This window comes from Abramis brama, assembly GCF_963993115.1.
Source record: "Abramis brama genome assembly, chromosome: 9".
NCBI lineage: Eukaryota > Metazoa > Chordata > Actinopteri > Cypriniformes > Leuciscidae > Abramis > Abramis brama.
This window is the reverse complement of record NC_139971.1, coordinates 40,963,405-40,990,262: the sequence shown is the minus strand read 5'-3', so window position 1 is coordinate 40,990,262 and position 26,858 is coordinate 40,963,405. Positions and strand designations below refer to the sequence as shown.

The 26,858-nt window shown below is 39.4% G+C and overlaps 1 protein-coding gene across 4 annotated transcripts in view; it reads right to left on the bottom strand.

The window, feature by feature from the left end:
• plch1 (phospholipase C, eta 1) overlaps nt 1-26,650 on the bottom strand; it is a gene marked incomplete at its 5' end in the record, with an annotated part of 65,161 nt that extends 38,511 nt beyond the window's left edge. For 3 of the 4 annotated variants that reach the window (XM_084124499.1, XM_084124497.1, XM_084124498.1), the window contains 3 exons: nt 88-330; nt 5,205-5,351; nt 20,380-20,548. In XM_084124499.1, the coding sequence (XP_083980625.1) occupies nt 88-330; nt 5,205-5,351; nt 20,380-20,548 (559 nt within the window). Of the gene's footprint in view, nt 1-87; nt 331-5,204; nt 5,352-20,379; nt 20,549-26,309 lie in introns of those variants that run through there. The other variant, XM_084124496.1, reaches the window with a different exon arrangement.
• Nucleotides 26,651-26,858: the final 208 nt, after the last annotated feature.

The following is a 26,858-nucleotide window of genomic DNA, read 5'->3' as shown; positions in this document are numbered from 1 at the left end:
TCCATTCATCCATCCATCCATCCATTCATCCATCCATCCATTCATCCATCCATCCATCCATCTATCCATCTTGCAGTAAAGGATATTGATCATGTGTGCGTTGTCTCTTGGCTAGTGAATCTTCATCACTGATGCCGGCCATCAGATATCTGAGTCCGGTCACCCATGTCCTCGCCTCCTCTGAGTTTGAGGTCACCAAGTCCAGAGATTCCATGTGGTTTCCGTGGTAAATAGTGAAACAACAGCTCGGATCAAAGCTCCCTTCCGCATGGCGATGGAAGATGTCAGACTGTCGACCTTCTGTGACCTTGTAGAGTGAGTCGATGGTGACTGGGGAGAGAGAAAAGAGAAACCCTGAAAGCATGACCCAGTAGCGATGGATGACCAAAACGCAGAGATACATTCATTAGCAAAAGCCTTGCCAGCAGCGATTTGACCCACATTAATCAACTACAATTAAGGATATGCTTGGGTGAACACGTCCATTTCAAAAGAAATGAATAGAAAATGAAATGAATAGAAGCTGTTAATGAAGCTTATCTGATTCTGTAACTGAATCAACAATTATTTGGAGAGGTTTGGAGAAGTTATCACCCCCACTGCCCCTTTCTTATGTTTGAGTCTCTTTTCACTTCTAAAGCATTAGACCATTACACTGTGGAATTAGATTTCAGCTCTGTTTCCTCACTGTGCCTTTTACTTTCCGTTGCTTATCCGTCACTCTTTCTTTGATTCCTCATAAGGGAACACAGGCTTTAGTGTTGGAGATTCAGCATGATCATCTCACAGTGTGTTTGCTGCTACGACCTCGTCTGACTAGCCAATAAAAATGCAACATGAAATGGCGTATTGATCAAAGTTTATTAGATCCATGTCGTACAGTGTGATTTGTAATGATCTTATAGGATTTCGAAATCGCAAAGTCTATAGCAGGCATTACATGAAACTCTTGACAGCCTCTGCCACTTCAGTCTTATCAAACATCCAGACACAAGCCAGCCTCTGAATCTTTCAGCAATGCCTTTTCAAAGAGATATTTCACTTAAACATGAAAATTCTGTCTCTTTTACACACCCTCATGTCATTTCGGAGTCGTATGCTGTTATTATTTTTGTGAAACACTCTGTTTTGCAACAACTTCACACAGCTCTGGCCATGCAATGACAGTTTATAGCAACCACAGCTGTCAGGCTCCCAGAGCACAACACATACCAAAAGCAACAACAAAAGCACCAAAAAAGTTTATCTTTATTCCAAGTCGTCTTCTGTGATAGCTTTGTGTGAGGAACAGAAACTGAAATTAAACCATTTCATCATTGTTCCAAACCTTATGAATTTTTTTCTTCTTTTTGAAGAATATTCATATAACATTCTTCAAAATTATCTTCTGACTGAATTTTCATTTTTGGGTGAACTATCCTTTTAAAATGTAACTTCGACGATTTTCAACCCACTTGGTTACAATGTCGGTATTATATGTAAATGGAGAATATTTACTCGTTCTCCTTGTTACCTGGACCGAGAAATTCACGTTTATTTGTCAGATAAAGTCTTTTGACAGCTGCAGGGATTTAGTGAAAACGAAATAATTTCAATAATTATTTTCAATTATTCAAGGACTTTTCAAGTACCTTTTCATAAATACAGCTGTTTTCAAGGGTTTTCCAGAACTTAAATTTAAAAAAGACAAATTCAAGTTCTTCAAACGCTTTAGTTAAGCATCTTGTGCGAACCCTGTTACCTACTCTCATGTTGTTCCAAACCTGTATGAGTTTCTTTCTTCTGCAAAACACAAAAGAAGATATTTTTTTACAGAAGAACCTCTGTAACCAAACCTATTGCAAAGACAAAAAAAAAAAAAAAGCACCCCCCCCCCCCCCAAAAAAAACACTGAAACATTCCTTAAAATATGTTATTTTAGGCTCTAGAAGACAGATTTTGGACCGACATCACGTTGAGTAAATGATGACAGGATTTTCATTTTAAGCTGAAATATCCCTTTAAAGTCCCCCTGTGGTGATAATCCAGATTTTAATGTTGTTTATTCATCTATGTGGTGTTTTTAATATGCTTTAAGACAAACCATGTGTAAATTCATAAGTCGACACCATTGCTGAGTATTTTCTCCTTAAAACTGCAGTGAACCAAAGACAGTCTCAAAAACACGCTTTGAAATCGCTGGTGTTTCTGACGTCACAAACTACCTTGTAACCAATCAGATCAACGTGTGATCGTCAACCAGTGGATCTCTGAGCTGAGTGAGTGAGTGGAGGCGGGGCTCATTTGCATATTCATAGAACCGCGCATACTAAATGAGGCAAGGGTGTCGAGTTACATTCAAGATATTTTAAGGCATGACAAATTTTTTTCAAGGAAAAAACTATTAAAAATGTATTTTCAGTGATCAAAGATGAGTTTTAAGGGATACAATTATTGACTACAGGGGGACTTTAAATTTCAGTATGGAATAGAATACGATATAGAATAGAATATACCAACCATCCATCTGGATCACATTTTTGATACTTTTATAGTGTTTTGTGTTCATTATATGGCAAAGGCTTTGTGTTTCACTGGGGGGGGGGGGGGGGGGTATTATTGTATAATAATATAATTTTTATATTAAAAATTCAATATAAAATGATTTTTTTCTGAATGAATGAATGAACAACTCAATCCAATAACACACATCTTTAAAACTTCCTGTTATGATAATAATCTTATCAAACACATGTGGAGTCACATCAAAGCTGTTGATTCCAGTGCTGATCCCTTAACCTGACAATGATCTGGGCACAATCTCTCTCTTTTTTTAATAATGTCTTATCTTATGAGAGCAGTTCACAAACATGACAGCAGCAAAATAGGAAGAGGTGGGGTGAAATAGGGTGAGATGGAGGGGGACAATAGCACTTGAGCTTTTTTTAACTGCACTGTGTAATAATCCACCCATCTGGGCTAGGTCAGATCAGCTCTGCTAAACAAAAGCCTGAAGTGAACATGGAGAGGAGTGAACAGGATTTATTTCCAGCACAGTAACAGAGCGCTCACCCAGGGAAAAAAGGAGCGCTTATGCGGGATTCACTTCACCCAAACAAGTGACACAGATTGTGAGAGAGCGGTGTGTTTCTGGAAGCCCCTGGCCTGTGATTCATACACAGCCATTATGTAAGCGAGGAGAGACACTCAACATATCAAAATCTACACGGCTGCTTTGATGGGGAAGCAGAAGGGAGCGAGTAATACACCGAGACTAAAAGAGAGCGAGGGAAAGAGAAAGGGAGAGCGACGAACAAGAAAGAGACATCAAGAAAGTGACAGAAAGAGAAAGAGAGAGATCAGTAAAGCACAGATGTGGAACATTGAAAAGCAGATTGTGTCTGACTCTGATTTGTCACTAGATGCTTCCATCCAAATAGGGATTTTAATGTAAAAAAATTGGAATATCACAAAAAAACAGAGTGCAAATGAAGCGGAGCTTCAGGAGCCGTTCAGGAGAAGAAATTTATTAGTTCTGGGGGAAAATGGTGCAAAATAGAAAATTAAAGCTTCCGATTTTTTGAGGCAAAGACACATGACTTTGATGTATTCAGTAAATGTGTTTGCTTTGTACACAATAAAAATCGTTTTTGATTTTAGTAAACTAAACTTAATTCACTGTTTATTCAATTGATTTGTCCAATGTATGTGAATTCACACCTTTTAAATAAAAAAGCCAATCACCAATTAGTAAAGTCATTGCGTCACTGCAGCGGCCTAGAAGCTCCAGTCAGTGTTCAGAGGACCTGTTTACACCTGATATTAGGAAGTGTTTTCATCAATCCGGTCACAAGTGGACAACGCTGAATACAGGTGTGAATGGGGTCCAAAACGTATTAAGCTTGTCCACTTCAAGCACTTCCAGAGGTAGTCAAAAACACATTTGTAGTGTAAACGCTCATGTGGTTGAATGTGTTCAAACAGTTCACACACATCTACTGACCTAATGTGTAAACAATTTGGGAAGCGCTCTAGCCAGACGGGATATAACTTTCTCGGCTGGAGACCCAAGTTTGGTTTGAGGATGAAAAACATACCAAGCACAATGTTCTCTCACCATTCCTGATTTCTAACACACACTCACAGCGTTCGGCTGGTCTGTCAGAGCAGAAACTAAAGCTGATGTTTCCCCGTCGTCCCCTTTCGCCTTCATATGTAAATTACATTAACTTATTTCGTCCATTAGATTTAAAGATCTGAAAAAAACCCTACATTTACCCGCCCATAGACCCTCGCCTCGAAGTGTTGGGGAATCTCATGCAGAAGTCTATGTGCTGTAATGCCAAGCAGAAAACTAGGTCACAGGGTTTGTAAGGATGGAAAAGTACCCAAAAGCTCTGTACATATATCTTATGGGAAGGTGGACATGGTGAAAGGCACGAGAAGGTACTGAAAAAAATATAATATGAGAAGTTTTCAAAAAAGTACAGGTGAAATTCGAAAAATTAGAATATTGTGCAAAAGTTCATTTATTTCAGTAATTCAACTTAAAAGGTGAAACTAATATATTATATAGACTCATTACATGCAAAGTGAGATATGTCAAGCCTTTATTTGATATAATTTTGATTATGGCTTACAGCTTATGAAAACCCCAAATTCAAAATCTCAGAAATTAAAATTTTCATAAGCTGTAAGCCATAATCATCATAATTATAACAAATAAATGCTTAAAATATCTCACTTTGCATATAATGAGTCTATATAATATATTAGTTTCACCTTTTAAGTTGAATTACTGAAATACATGAACTTTTGTACGATATTCAAATTTTTCGAGTTTCACCTGTATATGTAATATGAGATGTTTTAAAAATAAAGTGTATGGTCAGAGATTCTCCACCAATAGAAAGAAGGCCTCGGAGAAGATGTTTCTAACGGTGGCGATATCTCGAGGAGGAGCAAAAAGAAAAAGATAACTGTATGGATGCTCATTGGGTACCGAGCGATAAGAAAAAGGTATAAGACCTGAAGGCTGACCATTGTAGAGACCATTGTCAGATGAACAGCTGGCATCTCACTTTGTTGAATTGTTCAATAAAGTTAATTCTTCTGAGACTTTAAATCTGCCACAACAGAAGAAATCAGGACAGAAGTGCCTGAAAGTGGATCTTTTACATATATTAAAGAAAATCTTTCAACATCTGGGTGTGTGTTTGACTTACTCTTGGCTTTCTCGCTCTTGCGAGACGGTCTCCAGCGGATGCAGGAACGGTGTTCATCCAGATAGAAGAGCCGGACCAGACCTTTGGAGCCGTTCTTCAGCTTCACCATCTGAGTCCCCGACTGCATCACACTCATGCATCGCTCAACTGTGGGAACAAAACAAACACACACATGCACACTGAGTGGGTGGTGGGCACTTGAACAGTGAGGAGAAAATGCACAATGATATAAAAATGGATTCTGTCTCTAAATATAAGGAACTCCAACAGATGGAGGTTATAAATTGTTTGATAACAGCACTATGGATATTTTTTGAAAGTGTGACGATGGGCTTCACTTTAATTATGACGCATGTAGAGCAGTTATTGAGCGCATTGAGTGGTGGGATATGACGAAATGGGATAACTGGCAACTGGAACCAGGCTCCGCTCAGGATTTTTGGGAGCAGTATCGACCAGGGGTGTGTTTCCCGAAAGCATCGTTAGCCAACTATGTTCGCAAGTTCCGTTGTTATCAGCAGTTCAACGAGTCGGTGTTTCCCAAAACCATCGTTCCAACGAACATTCGCAAACAGCATCGCAGAGTTGTGTGTTTGGAACGACAGATCTCGACCTGTGGTTAGAAGCAGAGTTTCTAGTTTGCATGACATGTGGACTTAATAAATCCTTATCTTGAGCAAAATAATCAAGCTGACATTCAGTGCAACCTGTGTCTTTTATTCAGAATACATACAAATGTCATTTACATCTTTTAGTTTGTCAAGAGATTTAAAGTGTCGTTTTTTGAAGAGTGCGCATGTGCGAACGTGCTCTACTATGTAAGAACGAGTCTATGATTGAATCTGGAAATAAAGCAAAATAACTGAGAAAAATGAGAAATAGTCCTCAGATGTCATGTCTGTAATTAATATCAAAACATCTAGCGTTAATTCGATCTCAAAGAGATTCATTAAAATAAGTTATTACTCCAACACGTGCGTGATGTCATAAGCCAACGTGGTTGAACGACCAATTTGCGACAATACAGTTTCGTGACTACCTGTAGCTAGTTGATTTCTTCAACGATGCATCGTTCTATGGTAGTGAAGCAGCAGGTTGCATCATTGTACGGAAAACGCACCCCAGTATCGGCAATAACCGAAATAAATAATACCACATGATAAAAATAAAGCCCATGGATGTTATGTAGCAATTCTTAACAACAATGTCTATGATATACTGTTACACATGCAATTTATTTACCAACTGTTTATGTTCACTTAAGACATGACCAACTGTGTTTAAATTAATACTCTTCAAGCCGGGTATTTTGACATATTTCTGTGTGTATTTGACCTTTTAGCTGTGAACCCGAAGCCCAAAGCCCAAACACATAACAGTCTCTCTTTCATGGCTAAATACAGTTTTAATAACTCTTTTTATATTGAGCACGTCGTGCAGTTCAGCAACTAGACTGCAGTTTACGACCTGGTTCTGGTTAAGTTAACTCTAATTTAAGGAAATAAATGTGAAGGAAATAAATGCACTAAAATATCACAGCACTAGTTTCTTGCTGTCGTTGCAATGACGTTGCAAATGAATTGTCTTTTTCTGAAACCTGGTAGAACAGACCGGTGAATAGTGACGCAATTTTAGCTGAGCATAGAAAATTTGTCTTCGGAGTCATCGGATCGGCCTTTATAGAAACCACTGATCAAACTATATAGCAATTATCGACCGATAACGACCGGCGCCCAATCGAACGGAGCACCCTTAAACTGAAAAGGTTAAAGAAAGTTCAGGAAGCCTGCAACAAACAAAAGCCAACATGATGCAACACAGCAGATGTTCCCTGCAACCCAGCTCATCTTCTTGACCGAGTGAGATGGGAACTCCCAGTCCTACAGGCCCACTGGGACCAATCGGCTTCACATCGCCTGACAGATCTGACGGTCTCTAAATAAAACTTCTGGCTGGCTCTCTGCAAAACAGAGCTGCAAAGACAAGCTCGAGAGGAGAACACGTGCACGTGTGCATGAAGCGGAGATGCTTTTCCTTCAAAATCACTTCGCACCGTGACACGCGTGTGCTTCGGCTCATCTCCTCCATCAGAGCGCTGAGGGGAAGGACACACAAAGCCTGAAAACTCTCTCTCCAAACCTGCTCTACTTTATACTGTCAGTGTGATTTCAGGTCGCCAAGGAGAATCCCATATGTGAAATCGAGCAGATGAAACTGTGCGTGAAGCACGTGTGTGTTCTCTGTCTGACACGCTGGAAGCGGGATGGCCTGAGGGGCTGGTGGGAGGAACGAGCTCTCGGATGATATAAAGCGGGAGTGGAACGTGAAGTGATTTACTGTATACAGGAGACAAACACATTTAATACTCTGTTTCCTAACAAAGTGCAACTTAACTGTATGTATTCTTACTAATAGTTAAACATCACATAAAGCAATAAAATATTGGCCAATACGAAAAGCTGATGTTTAATATATATGCATGTATGCATGTGATTTTAGACCGATGGGAATTCGGTTGGATAAAGCCATGCACCTAATAGCAAGACATGACTGATTATAGTCCCATGTACATTTAAGAAATGCGAATTGCAATTTCACATACAATTTTTAATTCTTTCATCATTTTTCTTTTCTTTAGATTATTAAATGAATATAAAATATTGAACATAAACAGAAATGTTTAAAAAATTTACAAAGACACTATGTAAAAATGACTAAAACGAATGCTGAAAATATATGAAAATAATTTAAACTATTAATTAATGGTGATCTTCATCATAAGCCATATGATAACTTTTTATGACGAATAGATTGTAATATTACGGAGCCACTAAATGGACATGGGGAAGGAAAAATATATGAGATGGCAGGAAAAACGTATGTCAATGCTTTTGCGTTCGCTCGTAAAATGTTTGCGTTACCCGAGAAAGTTAGCAAGGCTAGCATTTTATCGGAGGAACACAAAACTTTTGCGAGCGAACACAAAAGCATTAAAGATATTTTTTCTCCCATCTCATTTTTTTTACTCATTACCACATCCATTTAGGGGCTCCGTAGAATATAAATCATTAATCACTGATGTGATTAATTTACATGTGAGGATCAAACCTGGTGTGAAATGTTTTCACACAGAATACTTGAATATACACAAACGCGAGTACAATTTGGAGCTTTTTTTGTCCATTTTGAGTTTAGATATATAGTATGTTTAGATGTAACTATATGCCTTCATGGAAAAAAGAACAGAAAATCATACCAGTTTAGATCAACATGAGGGTGAGTAAATGATGACCGTACTAAAAAAAGAAAAAAGGCAACAATATGAGATACTGTGTATTGTTACACAATATCTTAAGTATGAAAAATACCTTCTGAACATCAGGGGCCGATTTCACAAAGCTATTTTAGACCGGTCTATAGTGTTAGACAAGTCTAATATTTGCTCATAGACTAGTCTAATGCAAGTTAGACTGTTTCACAAAAATAAAGACTGACTTAATTTAGACCAAAAAAATTAGACGCCTTACCCCCAGGCTAACTTAGGTCTAAGACTCTGTTACCTTGGCAACCAGCAGTAACAATCAGTTACATTTACAAACAGCCAAAAGAAAAGGGAAAATGGCTCATAATTTAAACATTTCTTCTTGTTACTACATTCTCCGCTAAATTTCCCAAGTAAAATGTCCTTGTAACTGTTATACTCCTCCAACAAACACATATTTTCTGCTGGGGTAAACTGCACTGAGCGGTTGAATGCGCTTACTCGATCCGCCATGTTTTTTGTTTTGAAAAGTGTCTTATTTTACCCAGAATGCATTGCAGTGTAGTCCTACTTAAGATAGTCTTAAGTGCTTTGTGCAACGGTCTGATTTAGATGTCTATCTGAAGTCTGACTATCTACTATATCTAAGCCATAGTCAAAGTCTATCTTTGTGAAACCGGCCCCAGAGATCATCTTCGCACCATATATTTGCCTAATATCACAGTTCTATCTATTTCAGTTCTTGTTGAACACATGCATCGAACACAAGACCGCAGTACTGAAGGATATAGATCAGTTGGAGCAGGGTTGAACATAATCGACAGGACAATTGAGAAGGATTTAAAAACTAATCTCACTCTCAGAGAGGCGTCAACATGATGTAGATGCACACACTCATAAACAGTCAAAACACACTTCTCTGCTAGATTAGAAGGGCATAATGGATGCAGGCTCAGACATTGTGCGCCAATTCACGGCCTGTGATGATGAAGTGGAATTAACATGTCTGAAAATTAATTATAAAATACAGTACATTAGAGAGAGATAAGGAAAAGTCCTCCATATGCTCCAATTCACACAGGATGAACAGTAGTTCGCTGAGCTAAGATGCTTATGAAGAACCCACGTTAGATATGGGTCTCTGGGTAAAAACAATGAATATGACCCAGATTATAAAAGCCAGACATTGAAAGATCATGTTTTACAGTGATCTACAAATCCAGAGTTATCCCTCTCTAGCTTCTATCCCTTCCACTGACTCATCTATTCATCTAAAATGAGAGCAAGAGTGCGGCACCATCCTCTTCCTGTCCCAACCAAACCAGGCCCACTTTCACTATCAGCACTTCGCAGATTGGGACACAATCCACAATCCAATTAGATTTGACATGACCATGAAAGACAATGCTTTCTATTCCTCATTTGAAACACCCACTAACCCTGTTTCTAATTTCTCTCTCACCCTCTCCAAACACTGACACTCACTTTGCACCCAGATAGAAGACCGAAAGTAGGTACTGTGTGGTGCCAGTTAAACAGAAATATATGTAGGGTGACCAAACGTCCTCTTTTGCCCGGACATGTCCACTTTTTACGTGAAGGGGCGTCCAGGTTTTTTTTATAAATTCATGAAAATGTCCGGTTTTCACTGTTTTTCATGGGACCATTAAGCGTGTACTTTAAATTGACTGGCGCTTGCCTTTGCACACAAAACATATGAAACCGGCTCATCAATGCGTTCCTCAATCCGCAGCGGCAAGCAGAGCACATCAGAAATCAGAGGCCTGTGTGTGTGTTTGTGTGTGTGTGTGTGTGTGTGTGTGTGTTCATCTCAGCCTCATTGGTCTGTCACTGCTCGTCAATGTCAGAATATTTGAAATGACCAATCAAATCAAAGTAGGCAGACTTTATGTTAACAGAATTGTAGCAGCATGACTCGACGTTTCAGTTTACGGTCAAGCACGAGATAAAATGTAGTAATTTTTTTTACTAACAGCGTAAAAATTAATAAAAAATCATGTGTTTTCGTTTCGGTCGGGATTAGTGTCAAATAAAGGTGCTAGCGACCTAGAAGCCCACATAAGGAAAGTAAAGGCTACAAGAGAACATCAGGAGGATTGAAATAGTTTTTTACTGAAATAGTGTAGTAGATTTTTTATTTTTTTTATTTTAACCTATGGCCATGAAAAGAAATAGTGTGAGGTAAAAGGTGTTATAAAAGCTAAACTATTAGAATTTTTTTATTATTCTATTGTTGCGGGCCAAACGTTGAATGGAAAGGATGTATTACTTTATGTATTAAAGTACAATAACTGCATTCACCCCCAACCACGCCCCCACCCATCAACCACGCCCCAAACCACGCCCCCACCCATCAACCACACCCCCAACCACGCCCCCACCCATCAACCACGCCCCAAACCACACCCCCACCCATCAACCACGCCCCAAACCATGCCCCCACCCATCAACCACACCCCAAAACCAAGTAAGTAAAAGTAACTAATTGCGTTACGTAGTTACTTATTATGACGTTACTTTTGCACGCCCCGCACTTTGAGAACCACTGCACTAAAGTAAATTTTGCTCATTAGTAAAGTTGAATTGGATCATCGAAGGTCAGCCACAAAAACATTGGTTAATAAAGTAAGATTAAATACATAAAGTATATTTGTGTCATTTAACATATTTACTTATTGCAAGTTCAATTCTCTGGGTTTGCATTTCACTTTCTAAAGTCCATTTGTAGTCAATAGTTGTATCCCTTAAAACTAATCTTTGATCACCAACATGACAAATTTAAATGTTTATTCCTTGAAAAAAAATCTTCATGCCTTAAAATATCTTGAATGTAACTTGACACCCTTGCCTCATTTAGTATGCGTGGCTCTATGAATATGCAAATGAGCCCCACCTCCACTCACTCACTCAGCTCAGAGATCCACTGGTGGACGATCACACGTTGATCTGATTGGTTACAAGGTAGTTTGTGACGTCAGAAACACCAGCGATTTCAAAGCGTGTTTTTGAGACTGTCTTTGGTTCACTGCAGTTTTAAGGAGAAAATACTCAGCAATGGTGTCGACTTATGAATTTACACATGCTTTGTCTTAAAGCATATTAAAAACACCACATAGACATATAAACTACATTAAAAACTTGATTTTCACCACAGTGGGACTTTAATGATTTTGAGGAATACTGAATATGTATTTTTGTGCAAGTGAGATGAGTAAATGCATGCTCATAGTTAGTCTAGATCTACAAAGCTGACTTTTAAGCATCATTACTCCAGTCTTCAGAGTCACATGATTAAAAAACAAACCTTTTATTCTACTGTATCTCAACCTTATATATCTTACATGTTAATGTAAAAAAACAAGGGGCAGAGATAGAAAACAAGGAAAGAGAGATTCTTAAGTTCACACTCTCTTCAAACAAGCCCGTCTTATAATGAAAGATTCAGGTCACTCTCCAAAGCATATTAAGATACTGTGACAGAATAGCACACTCTCTGGTCTTATTAAGTGCTTGGTTTAGTCTGGCTTCCAATGTTCTTCTTCCTTCCTCTTTTAATTTAGGTATTTTTAATCTACTCTTTTGCCTTTGTGGCGTCAGATTGCAAATCTTCTTTTTTCCACCACAAAGATTTCTGTTGTTCCGGAGTTTCTGAACTAGAAAAGTAATAACAGAGCAACTGAAGAAGTGTCAAATAGCACCCAAAAGCAGAATATATATTCACAGACATAATAATACTGCAGTTTCAGTCCGGTCCGCACACACATAAAACTTTCCCAATACTTTTCTCTCTCACTCTCTTGCTCTTTATGAAGTTTCAGTGATTGCAAAGTCTCTGTCAGACAGCGTTACTGAGGAAGAAAACTATTGATTTTCATTCTCTTGAAAGCAGTGGCTCCACCTTTTCCTCTGCAACACACTGTCTCAGGTTCTCGCTCTCCCTCGAGGTCGTTCTGTATGTCTTCGCCTCCAGCTGGGTTTGAAAATAAGTTTGTAGCACATGTTGCAATGCAGACGTGAGCAGCAACAAGCTACAGCATAATCTCTAGGGGAATGGAGACTTGAGCTTTTTTTCAAAACTAGGGCCCTATTTTAACGATCTTAGCTCATGGTCTAAAGCGCACGGTGCAAGTGCACTTAGTGCTTGTCCGAATCCACTTTTGCTAGTTTAACGACGGGAAAAATGGTCGGCGCTCCCGGCGTATGCTCTAAAAGGTTTGTCCCTGTTCTCATAATGAGTAATGGGTGTGTTTTGGGCGTTACGTGGAATGAACCAATCAGGGTCTCATCTCACATTCCCTTTAAAAGCCAGTTGTGCTCGTGCCATGGCGGATTCGCTATTTACATGACGGAATTTGTAGGCGAAAAAACTGAACGCGTCTCTAGCGAGGAAACAGATCTGCTCGTGCGTGAGGTTAAAGCGAGACCATCTACGGGACAAAGTGTACACGCGTTTTGGACCCACCTATAGGCTCATATTACTAACACACTTTAAATAACAAAAAAAATAGTATTATGGTAATAGTCTATTTCAGTTGCCTCAAAATAGCAACGCACCAACAATGCGCCTACACACACCTCGTTTATATTCTCTATTTAAACAACGTGGTGCAGGACGTGAAAATGATAACTGCGTCAGGCTGAAACTAGCAAAAAAAACTTGCATTGCGCCGGGTGTATGATAGGGCCCTTAGTGAGCACAGAGTTGCCTACCTAGGCAGGATGGTAAAGAGATAGTTCACTCAAAAATCATTTAAGCTGGGTTTTTGGTCACTAGTGAGCGTTCCCACTACTGTTTACCCTATAATACTTATGCATGACATTAACGGATGTTATTCCACCAGGATTCGGATGGCAGTGTTCACACTTATTCAAATGAACCGCACTAACAGAGCAATCGCACCCGGGTTCGTTTTAATCCAACCAAACATGCCATGCGTGAACACACCCAAAGAGAATAAAATCGCATCTCATTTGTTGGGTGGACAGCATTTCAAATCAGCCACTCATAAGATCCATCTCGGTTAAGGACGCTGTCTTAAGGCTAATTCACACTACAACGACAGACGGAAACCAATGCAGACAATCACCAGATGAGGCTACAACACTTCTCAAACATTCCTCAACCTGATAAATGCGATTGAGAACAAAAGCAGACCAACGGCAACAGATGCCAACAGGGGTAACGCACCGATCTGACGTTTGTTTGGCGTCTGTGTGAATTAGCATTTTGAAGGCAGCCCCCTATAGGCAGTAGACAGCAAAGTCAGCTCACTACCTTGAGGTTTCTTCTGAAAAGATAAGCTTTTTGTACTCTGTAGCAAATGTTTATGCAGCATATAAACAAAGAATTTATCTTTCTTTGCTTTTTTGTTTAGCTTCCAACTCCTGGTGAGTGTTTTTGTAAAATGTTGACACTATGGTTCAGAAGATCTCTAGGCTGCTGTTCCCTCGTGCAAGCAAAGCTGTACTTTGGATGAATAGTTGGTGGCTTTCTACAACAACCCACACTTTAAATAACCCTCACACATTTGTATCTCAAAGACCAACTGAAGCACAAAATAAAAACACTGTGTGCTGCTTACATGTTTCCATATAGACCTGTTTTGAAGGAACTGGATTACTGTGTGCTCTTGGACTCATGGGACCCAAACAAGTGTGATAAGAATTTTAAAAAACATGGAAGCAACAGTACATCAACTTCCACAAGGACACTCAACATCCGTGAGGACACATGCTCTCCAATTGACTCAGTATGCCAAATCATGCAACTTAATTGGGATTTGCAAAGAGCCAAACTGGAGGGTGTGAAGGAATGGCCAGGAGGGTCAAAGGTCACAGACAAGCACATGCTGCCGCTCTTGACGCTACAACTGAGGGTCATCAATTAGATCTCTAAATTAAGAAATCCATTTTAATTAGTGGTCAGGACTAATGAACAGTTAATAAGGGTCTCTCTCCCTCGCTCTAAGTCTCGTCCTCCTATTATCGGTGTCCTCATGAGTCTCTCCAGCTCATTTGAAACAAATTAGTCTTATGTTGAGTAAACCTTCACGGACGATTACTGCGTTCTGCACAGTGGGGACTCAGCTCAGATCTCGAGGGAGCGGAGCGAGGGAACGAAACGTGTTCATTAGGCTGCAGAGAGAGGTGCGAACACTTGAGAGAAGGATTGACAAGACGAGAGCCCCTCGCTTCAGGACGCCAGCCTGATAATAATGAGTTAAAGAGACAATTCATATGCACTCTGGGGCAGAATATGTGTGAAATAAATGAATGAATTTATTGAAAAGAAAAAAAAAGTGTAGAAAGTATAGTAGAAATAGTATAATGCAATGTATTTATTCCCATATATACAATATACTGCATTTTTTTCTTTTGCATAAATTCATGAATTTCACATTTTAGTTCATAGTTTTTTAGTAGGGCTGCACAATATATCGAAATTATTGAAATAACGCAAATGTATATATCGCGATATGCATATCACAACGGCTTGCAATAACTGGGGTCATGAACAAAAGACAAAGAGAAAATCACTCACTGCTCTTGGCTGAATAACTTTTGTATTAATAAGTTTTAATAAGAATCAGTATATATTTAATTCATACAGTGAAAACTATAAGCACAGTTTTAATTTTTACATTTGATCATTCGGTTTCTGTTGTTTAATAAACCTAATGTAGGATAACCTGAACCCCTAAACCCTGTGGTTTACACTGATGTTAGAATAACACTTCTTATACTACAGTAAAACAATGATGTTCACTTTCAGAAGTTGTAGGGATGTTTTATTGTCACAGAAAGAAACACATATGTAGATTATATCATTTTAAATATATTTTTAAGATAATTTAAGTTTATTTTACACACATTTTACATATTTTAAGCATTATCGTATCGCATATCGAATATCGCATTATATAATGAGTTATCACATAACGCATTTTTCTTCAATATCGTGCAGCCCTATTTCTTAGGCAGCATTTCCACTACAGGTCTTGATTCCCAACTCCAGTTTGTTGACTATATCCAGTTTTTGTGACGAAAGTGACCCATACCCCGTGCTTGACATTAAGACCCGCCAACCCACCAAATGCGTGTGTATTTCAGCAGTGGAGTGTAACGCAGTCACTCAAACTAGCCACTTTGGTGGGTTTAATTTTATATATAATAAATACAATTTTCAGTTGTAGTCTTTTAAACAGGCATCTGAAATAATAAACTAAGTGCAATGCAGTGTTGTCAAAAAATATAGATTTTTTGATACATATCGATGTACTGAAATATCTGAAATGCTTCCAATACTCATTTTTTTCCGTAGAATAGATACACAATGCTGCTCTTTCTCTCTCTCTCTCTCTCTCATCTCTCCGACAGCGAGTGACACAAACCCATTGCTCCGCATGATTCATGTAGCTACACGATACACTGATTCACAACCCAGCCAGCCACGGAGCAGATTGAGATGCACCCTATGTTAGATGTGTATTGCACTATCGCTCTCTGGGTGCGTCTCAATCAACTCCCTAACTCCCTAGGTCGGGGATCAGTATATTGCGTACACGAATAGTGCCCTATTTAAGGGTAAAGGGGGCAATCTGGACACAGCCTATCTCACACTGCAAAAAATGCTTTTCTTACTTAGTATTTGTGTCTTGTTTCCAGTCCAAATATATAAAAAAATTCTTAAATCAAGATGCATTTACTGAAGTAGTAAAATGCCATAAGATATTATGTCTTGTTTTTTGGGGAAATAAATCAAAATGAAGTGAGTTTTTGCTTAAAACAAGCAAAATTATCTGTCCATGTTTCTGTTTGAATTGAGATTATTTTTCTTACCCTATGGACAGATCATTTTGCTTATTTTAAGCAAAAACTCACTTAATTTTGATTAATTCCCCCGGAAAACAAGACATAATTTCTTATCTAATTTTACTTATCTAGTAAATGCATCTTGATTTAAGAATTTTTTGATATTTGGACTGGAAACCATACTAAGAAAAGCTTTTTTGCAGTGCAATTACCCATGCCCCATTTCTTGATGCAGTCCACCTGATTGTTTAATAAAAGCTGTTGGCTGAGAATGCACTTATATTCCTATATTTGTCAATGGGCCAGATGGATTTAGGAAGGGATGCAGCTTAAGAGAACATCACAAAGCAACCAGAGAGGAAAACAGAAGCTGAATACAGAGGCCAGCTGTGTGAAACGGAGAAGCAGATCCAATACTACAATAGCGTTACTGCTTTTACCTGCTTTTGACCCAGGAAAGTTAAAAGTGACAGGAGGGAGAAGAGACACGAAGTGTAAATAAATCAGGGGGAGAGTGTCTTTATAGGTATTGGAGACGTGGGAGAGCTAAATGTGCTCACCGACGGCTGGAGACGAGAGAGCAGATCAAAGCGGCCTGATCTGATCTGTGAGAAGTACAGGAGATATCAAACACTGAATAAGTGGGTCGTAGAGACTCAGGCTCTGATGCCTAAATCACAAAGCACTGCGTGTTCAGAACCATCAGAGCAGGAACACAAAACAGGGGATGAGACATGCATTATGCAGTCAGACACCTGCGCACAGCTTCACCAAACCGCCTCTTCATATGCCTTTAATTTCTGACACTGCATAAAAGTAATGCACTGAAATATCTTTACAACTATAACAAATTTCCTCACACTCTATAATGTTTTGCTGCTGTAATCTGATGGTCTTCTCATTAATGTTTTTTCAAAAATATAATATTTTAATACTTGTTCAGCAACAATGTTAGCTAAGTTCACCATACAAAGAGTGTAAATGACTTATTTCATTATAAGTGCCTTCTGTGTTGATGAATTACACAATGAAACAGTTATAATGTCAACATTTGGGTTCATTTTATGACAACATTTAATGAATCACATGCATCAACGCATTAACATTTTGCGCTTCAGATCACACTGGCTGAACCACTGAACTAAAGCAGCACTGTACCACCTGGGGAAGGTACTGATGATTTTCTAAACGATGATACATATTTTACATTAAAGCATTTTCAGTTTTACATTGTTTTAGGGACTTTTAAGAGGTACACTATGTGACTTTTGGCCCTTTTGGCGGTTAAAAAATGCATATATTTTGTGGAAGAACATTGTGTGCTTCGGCTCTGTGTGACTGTGGGGATGAATATGGTTCCTTCTTATTACCAGAAGAGAGAGAGAGAGAGAGAGAGAGAGAGAGAGAGAGAGAGAGAGAGATTATCCTCCTGCTCATAAAACATTCACTACTGGGCTCAAGAGATATAACGGGTTTAGATGGAAAGGATCTCAAGCTGACTAGCTGAAGACGTTACTGTAGCTTTACCCATTAAAAGACATGGTATTTCCTTGAAAATAAACTCCAGCACAGCGCTACAACCATAATAAAATGATCTTCAAAACAGATAATGCTCTACAATCAACTCTATTAGAGAGCTATATATATGGCAGTTTATCTGTTCAATAAAACATCTTATTCACCTGTATAAAAACACCATCTCTGCGTCGCTTTTACAACATTTCAAATCCCTCAGTTCTCGCCATCTCTGAAAAACCAAGCTAATGTTGGTTCTTGTTTTATTACGAGCTCTGTCTCGTTCTCTTTTCTCCAGCAGACTCTCCTCTGTTCAGCGTTTGTTTAAAACGGGTTGGAGATTTAGCTGAACCTTTCTCACTTATAGTGACAATTAACCTCTGACCTCCCACACCAAACACACACACACACACACACACACACACACACACACACACACACACACACACACACACACACACACACACACTTAACTAACCTCTGACCTCCCACACCACACACACACACACACATTCTTGTACATCTATCTTTATGAGGACATTCATTGACACAATGCAATCTCTAGCCGCTTACCCTAACCTTACCCATCACAACTAAGTGCCTAACCCGACCCCTGACCCTAAACCGACCCTTAACCTCATTATAACCTTATCCCTAAAACCAAGTCTTGACCCTCAAACAGGCCTTTAAAGGCTCTCAGAAAGTGAGGACCGGCCAAAATGTCCTCACTTTACTCTCTTTGTCCTCACTCCAGTGGTCTAAAACTCAAACTGGTCCTCACAAAGATAGTTGTACAAGTACACACACACACACACACACACACACTCACACACACACACTTAACTAACCTCTGACCTCCCACACCAGACACGCGTCAAATTAGCCAGAGCAACTTTTCTCTATTTACAGAGATGACAAGTCTAAAATATAAACACTTTTAATAGGCTTACCAAAGTAAATCAGGGTAAGACAAAAACACATTTTGGAAGAAGGATTGATGATATATTGACTCATTTAATTTGTGTTAATAAAAAAAAAAGAGTAAAATATGTTTTAATTTATGTACATCTCAATGAACACCATAAAACTGTATCATATATCAGCATTACCATCAGCCCACCAGATGTCCAGATCAGCATCAGTCTCAGCTACTGAAAAGCCCATAACTGTGAAGCCCTAATAATCACTGTTATCTTGATCACCACCAAGATCATCATGAGAGATCAGGTTAGATTATAGCTGAAGCAATAACCACATATCGCCCCACGCGCTTTCCACCAGAAGAGGATAAGAAGCCTGAGCCACTGCCAAGTCTGTTTGATGGTTTAGCAGGCCTGTCATAGTGTTCACAGCGCTGTGAGGCAGGGGATCTGGATGGGGAACATGTCACACACACCAATAAAGCAGATTAAACTGTGTATGTGCACAGTCTGCGCTATAAATACCCAACAATATATCTGTGCATGCTCTGTGCTCTCATTGTTCAGTGTCAAATATCCGATAACACATTTGCTCCCATTCTCACCTGCAGCACTTCAATTTCGACTCTCTTCATGCATCGAAATCCAAGCATTTTGCTCTTGATTAATTAAACCAAGCTCCAATGGGACAGACAGGAATGGGCACAAATGCATTCAAATAGGACACCATAGCTGTGCACCTTCTCATGCACAGAGATCTCTCTGAGACTTAAAATAGCCCAAAAGCTGGTTTGTTTACATTTGTTGGAGAGCGCTGCTTTTTAAGCCATCTGTTCCCCAAAACACTGTCAGTTTCACACCAACAGATTCAGTCAGGTAGACTAGCAGGCAGAGAAAGGCACGCGCCGTCATTCTCACACCCTCTCCTGGGCTCTGAATCCCAGAGTAGATGTCTTCCACTATTTCTGAAAGGTGATAATAGGCAGAGCATCAATTTTTTTTGCTCTTTTACAATTGACTCTCATATCTGATGCAATGTAGCGGTAAAAACACAAGCTCACACATGTCAGTCTAATGAACATGCAAGATAATTTTAGGGCTCTGAGCAGGGAGTAGGAGGTTAGTGATTTCAGCCAAACTGACAGCTGGAAAGCCATTAAACAATAAAGCGCAACAAGACAAACTGACTTTGAGACCTGTATCATGTATCTGTGGATGAGGAATACACTCATTAATACAAATGCAGACAAGCTGATGTTATGATATTTGCGGATGGATGGATGGATGGATGAATAGATGGAAAAATAGGGAAAGTGAGCATGAACAATGAAATATCCATTAACTTCACTGTAAAAAATTATATTATCAAGATTATGATAATATATATTTTTACATTGCTTTAACTCATCAAAATAAGTTAAGCTATTTTTTCAACTTTTTTATGTTATACAAGTTTCAACTAATTCCTTAAAGCCAGTTTAATTTAATTTAAGTTGAAATGACTTAAACAACCAAGTTGATCCAACTTTTTTTTTTAAAGTGTTTTGATACAAATGTAAAAAAAGAAAAAATCAGCTGACAACTGATATGATACACTATCCATCCCTTGCACACACACACTTACTCTTACAAGAAAACGTCTCACCTATATATGCCAAACGACACTTCTGTGGCACCGCCACGCTGCCTCCAACATGGTAGAACCTACGGGCCAAAAGAGACGCCACGCTGGCATTGGCCGAGCGCTCTGATGTCACGAAAAAGGATCCCGAGACATCAAAACAAAAAAGTGACCGCTCGAAACTGAGTGTCATCCTTAAAGTACTTCCTCTTGCTCACTTCCCTTAAGACTGCGAGCCGAACACATCTAACGCCCACTTCTTTACCCAGAAACCCTCACTCACTCCACCCTCTCTTTGGTCATCTATCTTCTATCCCGCTAGCTATTCACATGGAGCCTTTGAACCTTTGTGACAGTAAAAAGCAGTAGCGAGCAGGGATTTACACAGAATAGCTAATGTATTGTTGTGGGGGAAATGTGCATGATGGTGAGGCTTTGAACAGATGTGTTTTTGTCCTAGAGGGTCAAAGTGAGCAGCATAAGTAAAAGAGATGGAAGAGAAAGCAGATAATATTAATGGTATGACATAACATGAGTACAACTGACTGTGATCCCACAAAATCCGATGGGCATTTTTGTCCTCAAAACTAGGACATTAGTGTTCATAGGCCACATAAAACCATTGCAGCATAAAGAAGTTAATGCAGACAGAAAGATGTAACTTTTAAAAGATCTAAAATGAGCTCTTTGACAAACCTAAGAGGAGGGATTTAACTTCCAAACGTTGGTGGATCTCTCTCAAGTCCAATGCTGTGAATTGAGGTCATGGAGCGCGAGAGTACCGGAAAAGAAGCCACTAATTTATTGAAAACTCCTCATGATATCAACTGAACATCCACTATAAATCATTCAGTCTCAAAAGTTGCAATATGAATGCATTTCTCCGAAGTCTTCACATTTTCGTGCCCTCCTCGTTTTCTTTCAGTCTTCCTCCTCTCTTTTATGCTGCACATGCTAGAGTGAAGATGAATTCATCCACATATGAAATTGTATTAACCGTTGCTCTGCTTTTTGACCTTTGTGACCTGACCGCTGGTCAGATGCAGGAAGATGTCCATCTCAGACGCAGCGGGCAGAAGGCCTGTAATGTGGCATTTAAACTCTCTTGACTCCAAAGACTCTTTTTGACAAACAATATTTGTGCAGGAGAATCTGGGTGCTCCACTCTCCATAGCAGGACAAACTGCGTATATCTTCTGGGAATAAGCAGACTGTTGGGTCTCTCTGCGTATGGATTTTAAAAACTTGTTATTTGATAAGAGAAACTATATAGAACACTCTTAAGTTATTCAACTTGGCTATTAAAGGTATAGTTCACCCAAAAGAATTCTGTCATGAAAACTTGTGCATTATATTCAATGTCTCTGATAGCTTTGTGTGAGATCAGACCAAAATATAAAGGGGTCATGACATGGGATTGTTTTTTATTCATTTTATTATGTTTCTTGAGGTTCGATTATAATGTTAATAAAGTTTTTTGCAAAAAAACAAACAAAAACAAATATATATGTGGAAAAACGATTATTTATTTTCAATCCTCATTTTGATCCTCTGTCTGAAATGATCAGTTTTTAAGGTGCGGCTCCTTTAAGGCTTGTCAGTAAACGGCCACTGTTATGATTGGCTAACGTCATTGCATTGGAAACAGTATCAACGGCCATTCTGAAAATATTATACATATAAAACAGTGATTTACAAAAGCATTATGACGTAGAAACTAAATGCACATCTGTATACTGTATCAGTGTAGACAGCATCAGTGATTATAATGGATTCTATTTGCTTTTGACGTGACGCTCACATCCAGTGTAGGCAGCTATTTGCTTTAAGGTATAAAGTCAAACGTTAAGCGACTGAACGCCAGTGGGCGGGGCCTATAGTGCAATGATGTTTAACTCTTCGTCGATGTCTTGCTCTGGAGGCGGGCATATGCTAATTTATTTGCCCATGTGGTATCACAAATCCCACAAAATCCACATGAACCATATTTGGAGCTTGATTAAATAATTTCTTTGTTTATAATGAGGAGGATGATTTAAGATATGAAACTTGCAGTTACTTGCAGTTATTTGTAAAAAAAATCTATGCATATTTGATTTCTCATGTCATGACCACCAGGAGCAATACCAGTTCTCTCTTTATATATATTTTAAAAAAGCAAACAGTACATTCTTCAAAAAGTCACCTTCTCTGTTCCATGGAAGAAAGTAAGTCAAATGGGTAAAAAAAAAAAAAGAATTTTAATTTTTGGGTGAACTATACCTTTAACAGCAGTGTGCTCTTTTTATAGAAGTGCCAAATATAAGATTTTATTTCTTCTATTATTAATTTGAAAACCTGTCAGGGTATTCAGAAGGGTACATCTTGTGGGAGTATATGGGAACTAATTAAAGAGCGATAGCACCCTTGTGGACACTATTGGAAACTGGCTTCTTGCAGAGCACCCTTGAGAGAAGGCAGATCCCCAACATTCACGCACCAAATGGTGGATCCAAACAAAGAAAACAACCACTTATCGCATCTTCTCTGTCTTAATTAGACGCAACTGATATAACTGCCTTTACTCATTCTGCACCACCATGCTTTCAACAGGAACCCCACTGAGCCCCCACAATCCATCAGAGCCAAAATAACTGTGCAGAATCTTAATATATTCATGACTGCTGCTCTGACAGCATTCCCTAGTATTGACATCAAAGAAGCACTGTTAGGAAGGCTGGCGTTCGGGGAGATGCTCAGGAAGGTATTGGGCCAATTGGGGAAGCCCCTCCCCTTTGCCATTTCCCTTTAACCAGCCCAAGGATGGAGCAGAGCTGATACGGATATCTCACAGAACAGAAACGAGTACCCCTGTGAACTGTCTAATCTCCTCCACCTCAGAGAGAATGGCCATGGAGATGCATTGAATGGAAATGTACCTCCAGCTTGGCTCTAATGGTGCTTGTTGTGCAACTGAAGCTTATTAGATTATAGAGTGGGAGGCCTATGGCTACATTCAACATCTAAATGAAAAATCCTGTCCATTATCTTGAGCTCACTACTCTTGATGGCTTACATAAAACAGAAATGGGGCTACTGCACATTCCAAAAACAATCTCTTGGTTTACCTTTATTTCACCAAGTTAATGGATAATTAAAGGTGCAGTAAGTGCGCTTGTTAAAAGTGTATTGACCCGAGCAGCACAACACAATTGCAGCCAATCAGCAGTAGGGGGCGTGTCCACTCATGATGGGGGAGGAGAGTGACCCAATTAGCAGTAGGGGGCGTGTCCACTCATGATGGGGGAGGAGAGAGAGTGACCCAGTCAGCAGTAAGGGGCGTGTCCACTCATGATGGGGGAGGAGGGAGAGTGACCCAATTAGCAGTAGGGGGCGTGTCCACTCATGATGGGGGAGGAGAGAGAGTGACCCAGTCAGCAGTAAGGGGCGTGTCCACTCATGATGGGGGAGGAGGGAGAGTGAGCCAATCAGCAGTAGGGGGCATGTCCACTCATGATGGGGGAGGAGAGTGACCCAATTAGCAGTAGGGGGCGTGTCCACTCATGATGGGGGAGGAGAGAGAGTGACCCAGTCAGCAGTAAGGGGCGTGTCCACTCATGATGGGGGAGGAGGGAGAGTGAGCCAATCAGCAGTAGGGGGCGTGTCCACTCATGATGGGGGAGGAAAGAGAGTGAGCCAATTAGCAGTAGGGGGCGTGTCCACTCATGATGGGGGAGGAGAGAGAGTGAGCTAATTAGCAGTAGGGGGCGTGTCCACTCATGATGGGGGAGGAGAGAGTGAGTGAGCAAGAGGGAGATTTGAAGAAAGACTGTAGAAAGAGAGATGGCTGAGAGACATTACAAAAGAAAAAAGGTCAGAGGAATATCACTGGAAAAAGAAGGGTTATGATCAGGCAAGAGCTTTAGGACCCGATTTAATATTAGAAAAGCTTTCCAGCGCTGGAGGGACCGAAGCGGGAAGGCCTGAAAACATGCGTGGTACTGCTACTACTACATGAGTAATACTGGTTTTGCTATGTTTCATAATATGCTGTTGTTGTAATGTTAGCTGTAGTAACAGTTTTGAGTGTCATTGTTTGTCTGGAGCTGCTGGCAACTAACAACCAACACTTGCTTGTATATACTCTTGTTTATTTTTTGTTCTTCCTTGTCGCTTATTCATCATCTTCGCTTAATTTTGCTTGGCTTCAGCTATGATAAAGAGACATGCATGTTCATGCACTTCAGGGGCGGAGCAATGAAGGGAGGGGCGTGTTTGTTTGGGTTGATTTCAAATATGTTTCTCAGATATTGCTAACTGCACCTTTAATTTAGAAAAAATACACTGAAATCTACACAGACAGAATGGAGGAAAGGCAGGGAGCAATGACAGCAAACACTGAAAAAAATTCTTAGACGAAATCTAAATCTATTAAGTTGAATGAACTATTGAATGTAAAAAAGATGACAACAAAAAACAGCAAATAATAAACAACAAGAACTTGCGATGTAAAGTTTGGTGGTAACGGCTGCTGAGCATGCTCAGTTTGATCACTGAATAATTGATTGCACTTGAATAATTTGTGTTTTTGGGCAAAACACGTGGACTTATGATGACTTAAATGTTCGTTATTAGATGTTTTAGCTTAATGTAGTGTTTTGGATTATATTTTGCTATAAAAGTTGTTTCACCGTTAGCGTGATTAGTGTTCTCCTTAGTGAAGTTTCTTCCATTTCACTGATATACTTGTTTTGGTGTATTAAAGTAACTCTACATAACCTTCTCAGTTTGCTCAACAAACTGATACACAAGACAAACTAAGCAAGTTTTGTGTCACTATCATGGTAGTTTGGATCCACAAATAAAAACATATATTTTTTTAGTTTACAGAACTTATGTTAGGAAAGGAAAGGAAATGGAAGGAAAGGATGTACGTAGGTGAGGTCTGAAAATGAAAGGAATACTGCAGTGAATCATCATTATCTGAGGGGAAAAAGCACATTTTTGACATGAAAGACCTATTTTCTCTTTTGCGGGGGAGTAGCAAACAGTCACTGCAGTCAAAAACATACATAAACTCACAAACCGTATGAGAGCAACCTGTTGGCATAATATTGCCTTTCAAAGAGAATCCTTCGCCAGAGTCTCCAAAGGAATCATTTAAGTAACTTTGGGTTACAAAAATAGCAGAAAAGCACCGAAGGAAAGGTTCACTCCTTCATAAACACCTTTACGGTTCATTATATCAAGCATCATATCATCTCAGGCTGGTGCAATAATAGCAAGGGATATTACAATAGTCCTCAAATGTAACACTACACAACCAAAACTGACTTGGTTTTGAAATCATTTAGAACTGCTGGTGTCTAAAGCAAGAAGCAACACATAAATCTGTGTATGTGAGTATTACATCTTTGATTGCATTTTATATAATTACTATTTAGTAATACCAGAATCGCTGTCAGATACCTAAAATCCCATTCTAATAAAGAAGACTTTTAAGGCTGGGGTAAAAATCCCATTCCATTTTACTGCTCCAAAAATACAGATGGAAACGCTCTTCATGGTGGAGCGTAATGGTTTTAATACAATTAGTCTCACAAAGAGACAGAACGTCAATTATAAAATCAGAGCATTAAGTTTCACAGCTTGGGAGCTAAATAGATGGCAAACATTCAATTAGCCAAAGCCTGTAGATTCGTGTTTTGGGACGGCTTCCCACCAGCATTCCGATGCAGAACCCTGGACAGCTCCTCTCAGACAGCATGCACAAACCCAAGACCAGCACAAAGACACTAACACACGGGCTACATTTGTCATGTTTAGTTGCATTATGTGAGACTTAATCTAACATCTAATTGGTTAGACTGAATAAAGTGCCTTAATGCCGAGGGCGCAATTGCATAACGTGCACACATGCCAGAAAATAAATCAATTATGTGACTGATATTTCAACAGCGTAATGCATGACTCACCCTTCTCAAAACTGATATTTTTTAAAACTTCCAGCTCCGCCATTATAGTTGATAACAGGTAAACACTGCATTAAGACCGAATCTGTGCGGCTATCAGAACACAAGACGCGCGCTTCGGAATGCAGGTGTCACTGCACTCTTCCATTAAACATATCTGTAATATCACTCCCTTCATCGGGAATTTCCAATGCAGTTACGTTTTAATAATCAGTTCCTGACTGTGCATTTTAAAGAAATCATTTAAAGAAATCCATTTGATGCATGTAATCAAAGGGCGCGGAAAGGAGCTCTCCAATCTCAGTGAGGCGCGCGCGCGCTCCTCTTCTCTCACTCGCGCTCGTTCCGCCTCATGCACAGTGACTGATCTCTGCACGCGCTTCTTTTCGGCACATATTATTCTCATGCTCGAAAGAGGAGGGAATATGAGGGGAGGTGGGTGTTATGGAGGCGATTAAGGGGTCGGACTTTCTTATAATTCAAACTAAACGCACATTACTGGAGGAGTCGTAGTTCACCTGAGGCGCATGTCATTTTGTCTAGAAGTTAAAG